Source organism: Pristis pectinata, chromosome 8 (assembly GCF_009764475.1).
Source record: "Pristis pectinata isolate sPriPec2 chromosome 8, sPriPec2.1.pri, whole genome shotgun sequence".
NCBI lineage: Eukaryota > Metazoa > Chordata > Chondrichthyes > Rhinopristiformes > Pristidae > Pristis > Pristis pectinata.
Genome location: NC_067412.1, coordinates 39836335 through 39851792, shown reverse-complemented (window position 1 = coordinate 39851792; position 15458 = coordinate 39836335). Strand labels below are relative to the sequence as shown.

Here is a 15458-nt window from a genome sequence, read left to right as displayed (position 1 = left end):
GGAATAAATAGAGTGGACAGCCAACGCCTCTTTCCCAGGGCAGCAATGCTCAAAACAAGAGGACATGGCTTTAAGGTAATGGGTGGGAAGTTCAAGGGAGATGTCAGAGGGAGGTTTTTCACCCAGAGAGTGGTTGGTTCATGGAATGCCCTGCCTGGGGTTGTGGTGGAGGCTGATATGTTGGTCAAGTTCAAGAGATTGTCAGATAAGTATATGGAGGAATTTAAGTTAGAGGGATATGTGGGAGGAAGGGGTTAGATAGTCTTAGGTGTGACATGAAGGGCGGCACAACATGGTGGACTGAAGGGCCTGTATTGTGCTGTATTGTTCTATGGTAACACTATACCCTGCATTCTGTTATTGCTTTTCCCTTGTACTACCTCGATGTACTAACATGATGAAATGATCTGTATGGATGACATGCAAAGCAAAGTTTTTCACTGTACCTTGGTACATGTGACAATATTAAACCAATTTACAAATTTAGTGATGTATATGTCCTGCCTTTTGTGAAGAAGACATATATGGACATTTTTGCACATTGTCAAGCAGATGCCTGTGTAGTAACTCTACAGAAACAGCTTGACTGCAAGTGCAGATAATTCTATAGCACAGGTCTTCAGTACTACAGATGTGATGTTGTCTTGACCCATAACCTTTGCTGTATGCAAAACTCTCAGCCATTTTTCTTATATCATGTGGGATGGATTGAACTGGCTGAAGACTTGCTTCTGTGATGGTGGGGGGGGGGTCTATGGAGGAAGCCAAGTAGGTTCATCCACTTGACTGAACATGGCTGTGATTGCTTGTCCTTAACATTCAAATACTGAAACTTTCCCCTATTAAAGTTGTGGATATTCTTAAAGTCCCTTCTTCCCGCTAACTGCTTAATTGCCCGTCATCACCCTTGACTGGATGTGGCAAGTCTGCAGAGCTTCATTTTCTCTGTAGATTATGAGGTCATCTGTTGCATTCTGTTTCTGCTGTTCAGCATATAAGCAGTCCCGTATCACAGCTTCACTAAGTTGGCACCTCATTGTTTTTCGATACGCCTGGTGCTGTCCCCTTCTGCATCTTCTGCATCTCTTGTAGAGTCATAGAGTACTACAGCATGAAACCAGCCCCTTTGGCCAAATTGTGTGTGCCGACCATGGTGCTCATCAAACATGATATGTACAACTAACATTGTTAAAAAACATTGATGTGATAATGGTTCATGTGTTAATCAGCTTAGTTAAATTTGGTTTGCTGTTGTGATTTGAAATGTGATTGGAGGGGCTTGTCACATGACAGGAAGTTGTTTGATCAAGTGTATAAAACTATCTACTGATAGAGAGGAGTCCCCTTTGGGTTGGGATTGTGAATGGTGTTGGAGGCTATAAAAAGAGAAGATATTCTTACATTTGCTGTTGCCAAAAGTCCAGAACAGCAGAAGGAATATGAGAAAGTGTGAGAACTTTTTGTTTCTTGGATAAACAGGAATGGACTTCCATTTTGAATTGTGCTCATGAGTGGTATTAAAGGCTATTGATGACTCTTATATTTGCCATTGTCAGGGGTTTCCACTAGCAGTAGGGGATAATGAGATTTGTTTACTTCAATGGGGCAAAGTATTTTCTCCTTGTTACTAGTTGTTTAATAAAGCAATTTTCTCAAACATTTGGCCCATATCCCCCTAAACCCCTCCTATTCATGTACTTATCCAAATGTCTTTTAAATGTTGTTACTGTACCTGCCTCAACCACTTTTTCTGGCAGCTCATTTCAAATACGCACCACTATCTGCGTAAAGAAGTTGCCCCTCTGGTCCCTTTTAAATCTTTCCCCTCTCACCTTAAACCTATGTCCTCTAGTTTTTAGTTCCCCTTTCCTGGGAAAATGACTGTGTATTCACTCTATCTATGCCCCTCATGATTTTCTACACCTCTATAAGCTTTATTCCTTGGAGCATTATTCCCACGCTCCAAGGAATAAAGTCCTACCCTGTCCAATCTCTCCCTATAACTCAGGCCCTTGTCCTGGCAGCATCTTTGGAAATCTTCTCTGCGGTCTTTCAGTTTAATGATGTTTTTCCCATAACAGGGTGACCAAAACTGTACACAATACTCCAAGTGCAGTCTCACTAATATCTTGTACAATTGCAACATAAAATCCCAACTATCATACTCTCCACCCTGACTGTTGAAGGCCAGTGTGCCAAAAGCCGCCTTCACCACCATGTCTACATTTGACACTGCTTTCAGCTCACTATGTACCTGTACTCCCAGGTCCCTTTGTTCCGCAACACTCCCCAGGGTCTGACCATTCATTGTATAAGTCCTACCCTGCTTTAACCCTGGTTTGACTTTTGGTAAATTGGTTTATATTGTCACATGTATTGAGGTACAGTGAAAAAAATTGTTTTGCATGCCATCGATACAGATCATTTCATCACATCAGTGCATTGAGATAGTGCAAGGGAAAACAATAACAGAATGCACAATAAAATGTTACAGTTACAGAGAAATTGCAGTGCACGCAGACAATACGGTGCAAGGCCATAATGAGGTAGATTGTGAGGTCATGAGACTTATCACACTAGGGGACCGTTCAATAGTTTTATAATAGCGGGATAGAAGCTGTCCTTCAGCCTGGTGGTATGTGATTTCAGGCTTTTATATTTTCTGCCAGATGGGAGGGGGGAGAAGAGAGAATGTCCGGTGTGGCTGGGGTCTTTGATTAGGATGTCTGCTTTACGGATGCAGTGAGAAGTGTAGACAGAGTCCGTCCATGAAGTGGAGGCTGGATTCCGTGATGTGCTGAGCTGTGTCCACAATTCTCTGCAGTTTCTTGCAGTCCTGGGCAGAGCAGTTGCCATACCAAGCTGTAATGTATCCAGATAGGATGCTTTCTATGGTACATCTATGAAAATTGGTGAGGGTCAAAGGGGACATGCCAAATTTCCTTAGCTCTCATCAATCCATTAAATATATTGGCACTGCCCTAAATGAAACATTCAGAATTAAATAATATCTACCAGCTATACTAACAAATGCTAACATCAAGAGGCAATTGTGACTGACAATGATTGGCAGGGTGCAGAACAACCATCTGCTCCATGACCCATATTTCCTGAACAGTTTCCATCCCATTGGTGAGAAACCTAGAAACCCAGTGTGACTTCTATCCACTCTGGAGCCGAGGGACATGGTCTTTGTTGCCAGACAGACCAAGGAAAATGTCCAAAACAAAATTGTTCTTTGCTTTCATTGACCTGACAAAGTAGTTTGATTTCTTAAATTGTGCAGCTTTGTGGATTGTCTTCCACACTTTGGTTGCTCTTGTACTGAAACTTCTGCATGAATACTTGACCATCATTGTCTTGATCCACATTCAGCTCATTGAGTATATGTCAGCCCTCAGAATCCTATCATCCCCTTCCCCCACTTATTTCCCTGTAATTTATTCTCTCTCATTTACCTACCAAATCCACCCCGATTCTTCTTCCACTCTCCTACACTCAAGGTAATTAACCTACCTAAAGATGGCCAATTAACCTACCAGCATGTCTTTGGGATGTGGGAGGAAAAGTGATATCCCACAGAAACCTGTGCGATCACAGGGAGAGCATGCGGGCTTCACACAGACAGTACCAATGATCAGGATCAAACCCAGGCCCCTGGAGCTGTGAGGCAGTAGCTCTACCTGATGAACCCCGGTCTACTTGATGAGGGACTGAGTTATGGAGAGAGGTTGAGCAGGTTGGTATTTTTACATTGGAGCGTAGGAGAATGAGGGGTGATCTTATAGAGGTGTATAAAATTATGAGGTGCATAGATGGGGTGAATGCGCACAGTCTTGGGGAATAAAGAACTGGAGGGCATAGGTTTAAGGTGAGAGAGGAGATATTTAATAGGAACCTGAGGAGCAACTTTTTAACCCAGAGGGTGGTCAGTAGATGGAATGAGCTGCCACGGGAAGTGGTTGAGGCAGGTACATTAACAACATTTAAAAGGTACTTGGACAGGTACATGGTTAGGAAAGGTTTAGAGGGATATGGGCCAAACGCGGGTGAATGGGACAAGCTTAGATGGAAATCTTGGTTAGCATGGACCAGTTGGGCCGAAGGGCCTGTTTCCGTGCTGTATGAGTCTACGGCTCTATAACCATTGTGATATCCTTCAACACTCCATTTCAATTTGGTGGGCATGCTGCACTGTTGTAACAAGCTACTTTTATCTTTTGAAGGAGGTCCTGTCTGTTCTTTCAGGATAAAATCAGGGATCCCTTGGCATTAATTCAAAAAAAAGCACAGGAGTTATCCCTCTATTTGCATCACTAAAACAGAAAACCTGTTCACCATGTTATTGCTGTTTGTAGGAGCTTGCTATGCACTTGGCTGCTGGGTTTCTTACATTAGAGCCGTGCGTTGTGGTGAATTGAGACGGACTGAAGTTAAGAAAGTTGCTTCTACTTGGCACTTGGAAAGGCTGACTTGTGATTGGCTGCAGTAACCATCAAACCAACTATAATTGGCTGCGGTCGAGAGCCGGGCATCAGCGACTGCACGCTGACTGGTGTCGTGAACCAGCACTTTTACTCTTATTGGCTGCAGAGAGGCATGTTCCATTTCTGATTGGTTAGATTGCATCGGGCCTGCGATTGGCTGGCTAAATCAGAGCGCGCTGGTGTATGATCGAAGGCTCGACTGGCACCGGTGAGTTGGTGGCGGTGCATAGATTCGCCGCATTGTTTGGGAATATAGTTTGAATCTGTGCCACTAACGTTGGGATTTAAAGCTGCACCGACTGGGGTGGCATTGCATTGAGTCTGGGTTGGGTGATTGGCAGGTTGGAGGAGGAAGCCCGGAGGTACTCGCTAGTGAAAGGACTCGCCTGCAGGCCAAGTCTCTTGCAATACCCTGCCTGTACGTATTCTGTTGGAAGTTGCACGGTAGGATCGACGCTGATCTTGTACCAGTTGCAGGACAGGCGAGCTGAGTTCTGGTGTTTGATGGCGGAGGGATGAGGATTTCGATGCTTGTATCATGTTTCAGAAACTTCTGGATAGTTCAAGTCACAGAAGCTGGACAAGTAGCAGACGCACAAACCCACGCGGTGTGCCCCACGCTTCCACAATAGCTTGATGACACTCTCCAGTGCAGGGATTCCTCCTTGGAGAGGCGACAAACCTGATAATCCAGATCTATTAAAGATATTTTTGCTGATTAGCAAAACTTTGATGCTCACATTACTTGCTGCTGTTGCTTTGAAGCATTTGATAAGGTTAAGGGTGGAGTGATATTTGGATATCGGGTTCAGATTCAAGTTTATTGTTGTCATTGGCATACATACCCAGGGTAGAAATGCCATGAAAATTAGCTTTTTGAAGCAGCAGCATAGTACATAAACATGTTAACATAAATTATACATAACTTATATGTACAAACATAAACAACAACATAAACATAACAATACTAGTGTAAGATTTAGAGAGAGTGAAAGAAATGTAGTCTGAGGTAGTGCTAGGGTTTCTCAGGTCGGTTCAAAAACCTGATGGCAGTGGGGAAGAAGCTCTAGCTGTAGGTGTCAACAGGATTGGGGTTTGGATGGCCACAGATTTCTAAAGGTGGTGGATATTGTGATTAAGCAAGTAAAATGAATAATTTTGTCCAACTGTGACAGATTATGAGAGCTAGGAGGTAATGCTAGAACCGTAAAATGCTAATCCCAAAGATGTGCAGGTTAATTGGCATTGTAAATTGTCTCTTGTGTGTAGGTGAGTGATAGAATTTGGGGAAAGTTGGTTAGAATGCGGGGCGAATAAATGGAACTAATGTAGGCTGAGTGTAAATGGGTGATTCATGATCAGCACAGAGTCAGTGGGCTGAAGAGCCTGTTGCTGTGTATCTCTTTATGACTCAATTTAAACCACAAGAGAAGATGCCATAAACCTTCCCCCCCCCCCCCCCCCCCCCAGGACAAGTAGCTTACTGACCCTCAGTGTGTAAATCACCAATGAAGGATAGGCATTTGACTTGGTTACTGGGGGACAGCTACCTCGTGTGAGGAATCATAAAATATCCAACAAGCTTTCAGTCATCATCTCTCATATCTAGTTTTGTTTTGCCTCACTTTTTTACCTGATTGTTCTAAAAAGCTCCAAGGTCACTTTACCAGGTTGCAGTTGCTTTTTACAGACAGGTGATCATATGGTGAAGAAGAAACATTCCTTTATTATCTGTACCAGTGTAAAATAATAATTTACCAATGTCTTGTGTAACCCTGTTTGTGTAAGACTCAGCTTTTACAGACAAAAGGAGTGGCAGCAGATATGTGATCTGTGGACTGTTGATTTCCTCCCAGTAACTCATTCTGTAGTTACTGACAGGGTCTTGCTCTGAATATATGCCTGGCCCTCCAATTGTAGTTGCATATTGATCAGAACTCAATGGCTTTATTACTGCACTGATGGAAAGATGTTCCTATTGTGCTGGATCCAAGCTTTACTGCTTGACAAGGAAATCTAGTCTGCCCATAACATTTTGCACGTATGAAACACCTTTAACATTGTGAAACAATTAAGGTGATTTATGGAAGCATTAGCAATCAACATTCAACACTATGGCACATACTGAGATGTTTGAGCAAAAGTTTGCTCATAGAGATAGGTTTTTATCAGTATTGTCGAGAGAGAGAGCCAAAGAGGTCTTGAGGGGGAATTCTATTGGGATTTGAAGGTAAAGATGGAGTTTAAAAAAAGAATCGTCATATACAGTTGACCAGTTTTTAAGCAGCCCTCAAAAGCGTTACCTTTAGATGAGGAGTAGGGATGACAGCCCCTGTTGCAGGTGAGGTCAGAGGAACAGAGGACATAGGTTAAAGGTGAGGGGGGGAATTTAAAGGGGACCTGAGAGGCAAACTTTTGACACAGAGGGTAGTGGTTATAAGGAACGAGCTGCCAGAGGAAGTGGTAGAGGTGGGTACAGTTACAACGTTAAAAAGACATTTGGACAGGTGCATGGATAGGAAAGGTTTAGAGAGATATGGGCCAAAAATGCAGGCAAATGGGACTAGCTCAGGCAGGTAAATCGGTCGGCTTGGATGACTTGGGCGCCTATAGTCCGTGCTGCATAACTCTATGACCCTGTAACAAAACCCTGAAACTGGGAATAGAAGTGGGAGGGAGAGTATTTTGCTGTGATTGATTTAGCTGGGAAGCGCCAAAGGTCTTCTCTATTTTTATTGAGTGATTTTTGTGACTGTAGATCAGAATTTAAGTGTGACAAAAACTGTTAAGAAAAGATTTGATAAAAGTGTCCAGATTTAATTAGCTTTCGATAATGTAAATTTGAAGAAAAGTAATTTCGACTTGACACTAAGTGGAAGACAACAGATCATCACCAAAGGAATGATGATAAAGGGTAGGAGCCTTCTTTCCAACAGAGCAGATTGTTAGGATATACAGTGCTTGAGTTGAAGCAGAATCCATAAACAGTATTTTTTTTTAAAGTGGATATGGATAAATATTAAAAATGAAGCATTTGGGGTGACCCCTGTGGTGAATGTGGTTCAGCTAGCTGCCAACTGCAGGATGGGCCAAATGGCCTCTTGTGCTTTAAAACCTGATGATTTGGGAAGGTGTTCAAGAGAGATTTATGATAGAAGGGGTTTTCTTATAGTTTTTGTCTGACAGTTGTGATAGCAAAGTGCAAACTGGATGGGTTTCTGCCCTGTCAATGATTATCCAGGATCGTTGAAACACTGGTTACAGTGGGATTGAACATTTCTGCGGGCATTGTGTAACAAAGCAGACTGCAAGCATGTTAATTTTTGTGGTGTTTTTATATTTAATGCAATAGAAATCCTGAGGGGAACATGGCAGACGTCGTAATTGGAGATTGTGCAGACACCTGGGAATCCCACAATGCACAGCTGGTGGAGCCCCTTTGCACCAATGACCCAGAGGTAGCTGTAAAACAAACTGTTTTATCAAAACTCTTTCTTTACAAAGCAGTGACTTGTTTTGAACTTGTATCATTGTTGTATAGGAATCTAAGCATCTTGACATGAACATTTTGGATACACTAACTGAGAGTACAGCAACCAGGAAAGCCTGTTGCCTGTGCTCCTTTCTATAGGGGTTGGCTTATGAGGTCTTGAAGATTATACTTTATATTTCCTCGAAACGTGGGAGTATTCAATCCATCAAATTCATACTAGATCTCAGAGTAATCCCACTAGACTTACTCCCTGACTTATTTCCTTGCACTCTATTCTCTCTCAGATGCCCATTAAGTTCCCCTGATTCTTTTGCCACTCATCTACACCAGGGGCAATATACAATAGCCAGATAACCTACCCTGTGAGGGAAACCCATGCAGTCACAGGGAGGATGTGTATAAATTCCATGCAGATACCACCTGAGGTCAGGATTAAACCTGGGTCACTGGAGCCATGAGGATGTCCAAAACAAGGGACTATAAATATAAGATGATCATGAAAATAATGATTACAAAGTTCCAGATGAACCACTTTACCCAGAGACATGGAAACTCGTAGCTCACGGTCACACGGAGTAGTTCAGGTGTAAACCATAGATAACTGGCTAAACACACGAGGAGGAAAGGACATGCTGATTGGTGGGAGGGGTCTCTGAGAAGTATAAACACCAGTGCAGGAACATCACCATGGACTAGATGGGGCTGTTTTTGCCCTGGAAGTGGTACCCGGCCTTTATCCTGTGCTGAGAAAGAACACTCGTGTAGATTTTTGTTCTTCTGCTCCCTGCTAGGTGTACGAGATTATTAAGAAGGAGAAGGATCGTCAGAGGCTGGGCTTGGAACTCATCGCCTCGGAAAACTTCGCAAGCCGAGCAGTGCTGGAGGCCCTGGGCTCTTGCATGAACAACAAATATTCAGAAGGATATCCGGGGCAGAGGTAAGGGTTCAGCTGGCAATTGTCCTAGAGTGACATTCACTCTGTCCTGAAACATGACTACGTTATATAGTGAGAGTTGAATTTAGGAGAGTGGGCTGAAGGACAAGTTATTCTCTCCCACATACCATTGAAACATACTGTGCACCAACATTAGGCTGGTGCATGTTATTTTCAGGTACATTGATAGGAAAGGTTTAGAGGGATATGGGTCAAATGTGGGCAAATGGGACTAGCTTGGATGGGAATCTTGGTCAGTATGGACCAGTTGGGCCAAAGGGCTTGTTCTGTACTGTATGACTCTATGACATGTCAAACTCCGAAAATCCGGCATCTGATTGTTCAGAATCCTGATAATCCGGTATCTGGATCACTCATTGTGCAGAATATGAGCCAAGCACCCAGAATGTAAGTGGTGTGTGAAGCCAGACCCAGGGTGCAGAGAGGTTGTATATTTCGTGCTCCTTTTAAATTCACAATGTTCACTGGATAATTTATTATATCACTGTGTAATTTTTTTTTAAAAATGTGAAACAGAAGTGTGTTTGTGTATTAATATGAGTAACATCCAATTGTCTGGAAAATCTGTTTGTCCAGCACCACCAAAGTCCCAAAGGTGCCTGATTATCAGAATTTTACTGTATGTATTGTACAGATATTTATCTGCACATATAGTGTTTTTAATGTTGTACAACTTCCCAAGTGTTATACTATATACAATGAATGGAAGAACTTTGTAGCACTTTCACGTTCAGGCAAGACTTCTTGCAACTTTCAGTACTTCATTTGCAATTCTATAGCCTGAACCTGTGAAAGACACATTAAATGCAATGCTTTTAGTTTTGGCGTCTTGGTACTTACATGCAAGGCGGAAGTGGTGATTTCCTTTAACTTAATGTTGGCTTCAATTGAGTCAAATCTAGGCACTTAGCCAACACCAGTACTGTCTGGTTGAATGACCACTGGAGTTGACTTGGACTGAACTGCAGTAGGTATTTTACATTGCACTGATGCGTGGGGCCCCCTCTTGGGCAACTGGACTCTACATATGTGATTAGAAATTCGTATGCCTATAAAAACAAGTACTAAGTTAACACTGCATGGAGGACCCATACAGGTTGTTACAACTGTGGTTTACATTGCCACACCTGTGTCAATGCTGGAATATTGAATTGTGCTGGTTGCTTCATCACTGTGCATTGTCATAGAGTTGTACAGCATAGAAACAGGCCCTTCGGCCCACCCTGTCCATGTCAACCTATTTGCCCAACTACATTAATCTCATTTGCCTACATTAGGCCCACATCCTTCTATGCCTTGCCTATTTAAGTGGCAGTCAAAATGCCTCTGATTCCTCCACAACATCTGGCAGGCAGTTCCAGATATCAAGCACTCTGGGGGGGGGGGGGTGCGGGGGCGGGGAAAGAATAAAAAAAAAATTCCCCTCAAATCCTCTTTAAAACTTCCTCTCACCTTAAACCTATGCCCTTGCTTTTGAATCCCCTACCATGGGAAAAAGATTTTGACCATCCACCCCACCTCTGTCTCTCATAATCCTATATACCTCTGTCCGGTCACCCTCAGCCTCCCACACTCCAGGGAAAACAAGACCATCCTCTCCGATCTCTCCCCATAACTAAAATCATTCAATCCAGCATGACTGAGCCATTAATCAAAGCATGAGTGATTTAACGAGCACCTTTTGTAATCAATCAGTGTTAACTGATGTCAGTGCACAAGGTCTTAAAAGGGAACTGACTGCTGAATCTGGCTACTGTTGGGGAGTCATTGGCCAGCGTCACAACTCTGGGTGAGGAATGGGACAGGACAGTTCCCCAGGGTTCACTGATGCTGATCTCAGCATCCTTGTAGAAGATATCAACAGCAGCAAGAGGCCAAGCAGGTCCCCTGAGCCAGATTATCACAGCAATAGGAGGAAGTGGCCAACGAGGTCAACACCACGAGAAAACCCCATGCACCTGGTCCCAGTGCTGTAAGAACTTGAATAGCCTCATTTAGTTGGACAAGGTCAGTGAAGTTGGCCACAGATTCCATCCACAGTCACCAGCTGTTCCACACCCACACACACCACCACATGCACACTTGTAGCTGTTCAACCATGGCAGCCATTTAATTCGCATTCACTGATACATGCCCACTAACACACAACCCTTTCTATTGGAGGTGACGGATGCATGCCGCAGGCAGCTGCAACAGTGTGCAGGAGGGTCCTACAAGCTCTGCATCTTAACTGAGTGGAGGGGAAGGGTTTGCAATCATTTGCTTGGCTGCCGTGCAGCCAGTGCCCACCGCAAGATTGGAAATCGTTGAAGACAATGTTACGTCCAAGTCCAGCCCACCCTCCCACAGCCCAGAAACCCCAACCTCTTTTTCCCCAATAACCTCCCTCTTCCTCCTCCATTCACACCTGTATCGTTGCCGCTGTGCAGGACCATCTCACTGGGGCTGGTGCCCATTTCACGCAGTCGGTCTCCACAGATGAAGAATGCACACCATCGCTGTCATCCACCAGCTCACACCATGGAACTTGGCCAAGTGCAGAAGGTGGTGTAATGATAGTTCTGCACTCAGCAAGAGTGAACTTCACTGGCCAAGAGGGAATTGGTTGCCTGTATGGCACAGCTCCAAGTTTGCCCACGAGCTCTGCTTCAGGGGACAGCCTTTGGACAAAGGCTGGGTCTAATGCATGTAGAAATGTGTGGCACATTGTTTGGACTACCCAACAGACTGGAGGTCAAGGAGAATGCGTGAGTTCAGGGCGATATTTCTCCCCTTGTGCAGAGTTTAGAGCCTTTCTTTCCCCCAGGGGTCTAGTTGCAAGTCCTCATCAATGGAAGTAAAGGTAGAGGCACAGTCCCACCCCAGTGCTTCAGTGTAAGAACAAACCACTGCTTTCCAAGCGGACAGCCAGGTGCAGACTGCCCTTTATTTAAGAAGGGCAGTAGGCATAAGCCAGGTAACTACAGGTCAGTGAGCTTGCATCAGTGTTAGGGAAGTTACTACTGGAGACAATTCTAAGGGACAGGATTCATGTACATTTCAAAAGGCGGGATGATGAGGGATAGTCAGCATGGCTTTGTGCGGGGGAAATTCTGCCTCAATAGTTTGAGCTTTTTGAGGTAACTAAGAAGACTGATGACGATGCGGCATTAGATGTGGACGTCACTCAGGCATTTAACAAAGTGCTGGAACCTTTGTTGTTTGTGGTGTATATCAATGACTTGGATGTGAATGTAAGGGGTAAGGTTACTAAGTTTATGGATGACATGAAAGTTGGTGGTACTGTGGACAGCGAGGAAGGTTGTCGAAGGCTACAGCAGGATATTGATCAGATAGAAAGTTGGGCAGAGCTTTAGCAAATGGAATTTACTCCTGACAAATGCAAGGTGATGCATTTTGGGCACTCAGGGGTACAACATATACAGTAAATGGTAGGGTGCTAAGGAATGTTGATCAACAGGGGCCTTAGTCCATATGGCCCTAGTGAAAGTGGTAACACAGGTAGATAGAGTGGTAAAGAAGGCATATAGCATGCTCATTGTTTGGGGCATCTCCACCAGACAGATTCTTTGCCATTAACAAGCCTTCACCACCAATTACATCATTCAGTCTCTCTTGGTCTCCACCCTATATCACAGACATTTCCTTGGTACTCTCCACCCCTCCAACTTAAAACTTGCTTGATTTCTAACTTTTCTCAGTTCTAATAAAAAGTCACTGACTTGAAATATTGACTCTGCTTCTCTCTCCACAAATGCCAAGTGTGTTCAGCATTTTCTGTGTTCATTTCATCTAAACCCAGAGTTGCTCACGAGTCTCTTCAAAGCCTTCTGTTACCTCCTGTACAAGGGAGCAGGCATCTACTGGCTTGACAGCAGCTAGGGCATAAGCACTGCAGAGTAGTATTAGGAGAGGCAAATGAATTTGGATGGCAGGCACTGAACTACAGCAATGAATAATCAGTGGTGCTGTGTAACAGGAGGGAGGACGCTGGGAGACCTCAGCATTGTCCCCAGTCTCCATCATGTCCCAAGATATCTGAGCGGACATAGGCAAGGAAATGTTCTCATGCTTACCACCTACCAACCTCTTTCACAATATTAAGAAGGAGCACTGAAAATAGCAAGGACACAGAATGCACCCTGAGCAGGGGATGCCAATATCCATCCACGAATGAAAAATAGAATGCTGGAAGAACTCAGAGTCAATTGGCATCTTTGGAGACCACATTGTGCGCCATCTGCAAAATGCACTGCAGTTACTCACCCAGGCTACTCCAAAAGCATCTCCCAATCCTACAACCTCTCCGTTTAATAAAGACAAGAGCACAAGGGGGATGTGAACACCATCACCTGCATGTTCCCCTCCAGGTCGCACACCCATTCTAACTTAAAAATATATCACTGGTCTTTCATTGTCACTGGGATTCCCTCCCAAGCAGCACTATGGGAGCATCTTCATAATAAGACTGTAGCAGTTCAAGAAGGCAACTCACCACCACCTCCTCAAGGGCAATTAAGGATGAACAATAAATACTGGCCTTGCCAGTCATGCCCAGATCCCCAAAATGATTAAATACAAGATAGATGAATGTGGTAAAGTTCAAGCACGCGGTCTTTATGGACAAGAGAGGATGGTCTTGTACTACATAGTTAAAGATTCTCTATCAACTTGCCTTATTGCACAATGAGGCCCTCCGATAATCGAGATCCATGTGAGGTCCTGGAAAGTATGGATCACTTCCCATATCTCAGTAGCCAACTCCCAGTGAAAGTAGAAATCAATGAACATATGCAATACTGCCTTTGGTGTGTTTGCATGGATTTTAACCAACTTTGGAAGACTATTTGAAGGTCAAGACCTCAAACCCAACATCAAGCTTATTGTCTACCAGCAGTAGTAGTCCCTGTCTTCTGTTGAGATGTGGACAACTTACAGAAGGCACCTCAAAGCACTGGAAACGTACCACCAACCTATCTGTGCAATATCTATTGCTGGGATAAGTGAACTAATGCTAGTGTCCTCTTCCAGGCTAACATCCCCAGCATCCAGATTCTGGTTAAGTTCAGCCCACCCTAGTGCATGGGCCACATTGTTTATATCCTTAACACTAGACTTCCAAAACAGGCACTCTATTTGAGCTCCATCACAGTGGAAATTTCCAGATGGACAGAGGAAATGTCACAAGGATGTTCTCAGCATTGCCTTGGAGAAAAAAATGTAATAACCTCACTGACTTCTGGACTCCCTGACCCAAAACAGCTTAAATTAGAGGATACAGGAACCTTGACTTTCTTTAGGAGCATGTGGAAACCCAGTGAAAACAGAAGGAGGAGTGTACCACCTCCCAAACTACCCTTCCACCTCTGGTGACAGAGCCTATGGGTCCCTCTGCAAACGCACAGAAGTTACGAGGTAGCAGGGCATTCTCGACTCCGAGGACCTGCCTTGGAAGAAGACAGAAGCTGAAGCAAACTAAAGCCTGACTTGAAAACAGAAAAAAAAATTCTCTGATAGGGTGAAGCACTATAATCTTGCGTCCCTGCCTATCTGTGGAACCCATCTACTTTGAGACAACACTTAACAGAGACATAATGATATGTTACAAGGATCACTAAAGTCTTTCCCTCCAACACCAGCTGTTCCTCCAGACTTTCTCATTGATTATGGTGAAAGACTCTCATGCCAATGATGCATCTGTTTGTGCTGGTTCATCTGCAGAGACAGCTGATTTGTAACCAAAGCCCTGTTGAGCACAAGGAGCTGTTTTCATTTCCATAGCCTGATTTGGAGTTCATAAGCTCCACCTAGGTCTCAGTGTTTCAAATGACAAGATTAAAAAGGAATGAAGCTTTTTAAATAAATTTATTCTCCTTAATTCTGGATCTAAATGATCCCACACTGTGAACGAATGTTGAGATCAACTGGATAAATGTCCCACCATTTTTCCATTATTAAGGTGGTATTAATTCAAACAACTGCAGAATCATCCGGATTCGTCTTATTGGCAATTACTTGCCTGTGGATATTACTGTTGCAGACACATTTATCGGTTGCCTCCAAACTACCTAATTTCTTTGAATGTCTGCTTAATGGAAGAACCAGATCTGAACAAAGCAAAGCTCCTTATGTACAGAAGGGTGCCTGTCAACACAGGTCCAGTAGGCTAAGTTTGATGAATTGAACCACTGCTTTGTTTTAAAGAGCCATCACACTTATATGGTAAGGTTACACTGCATGAATTTACAATTCTGGGGATTATCATTCAACAGCTGTTAGAGTAATGTTAAATCCATAAGCAAAACTCCCCATAGATCACCTACCCTTTATGTTGGTCCAGAAAACTCTTCTCAGTACAGGAGTGAGGTCTATCTGTAGGTTGGGCATAAGGTCAATTGGAATTGAAGGGAAGTGTGACCCGTTGCCATGAGTCCTTGTTCAATGGGAATACGGGCAAACATCTCCCAGTGTAGGACTTAGAGTAGGCATCCAAGGATTTCAGAAGCCTCCTGGAATATTACAT

At 43.7% G+C, this 15458-nt stretch overlaps 1 protein-coding gene across 2 annotated transcripts in view; it reads left to right on the top strand.

Moving 5' to 3' along the window:
- The first annotated feature begins 4653 nt into the window (after positions 1-4653).
- Positions 4654-15458, top strand: part of shmt1 (serine hydroxymethyltransferase 1 (soluble)) — a 36336-nt gene continuing 25531 nt past the window's right edge. Inside the window, exons 1-3 of one of the 2 annotated variants that reach the window (XM_052020867.1) lie at positions 4654-4695; positions 7840-7945; positions 8772-8917. In XM_052020867.1, coding sequence (XP_051876827.1) covers positions 7856-7945; positions 8772-8917 — 236 coding nt within the window. In that variant the 5' untranslated portion in view covers positions 4654-4695; positions 7840-7855. Of the gene's footprint in view, positions 4696-4802; positions 4906-7839; positions 7946-8771; positions 8918-15458 lie in introns of those variants that run through there. The other variant, XM_052020868.1, reaches the window with a different exon arrangement.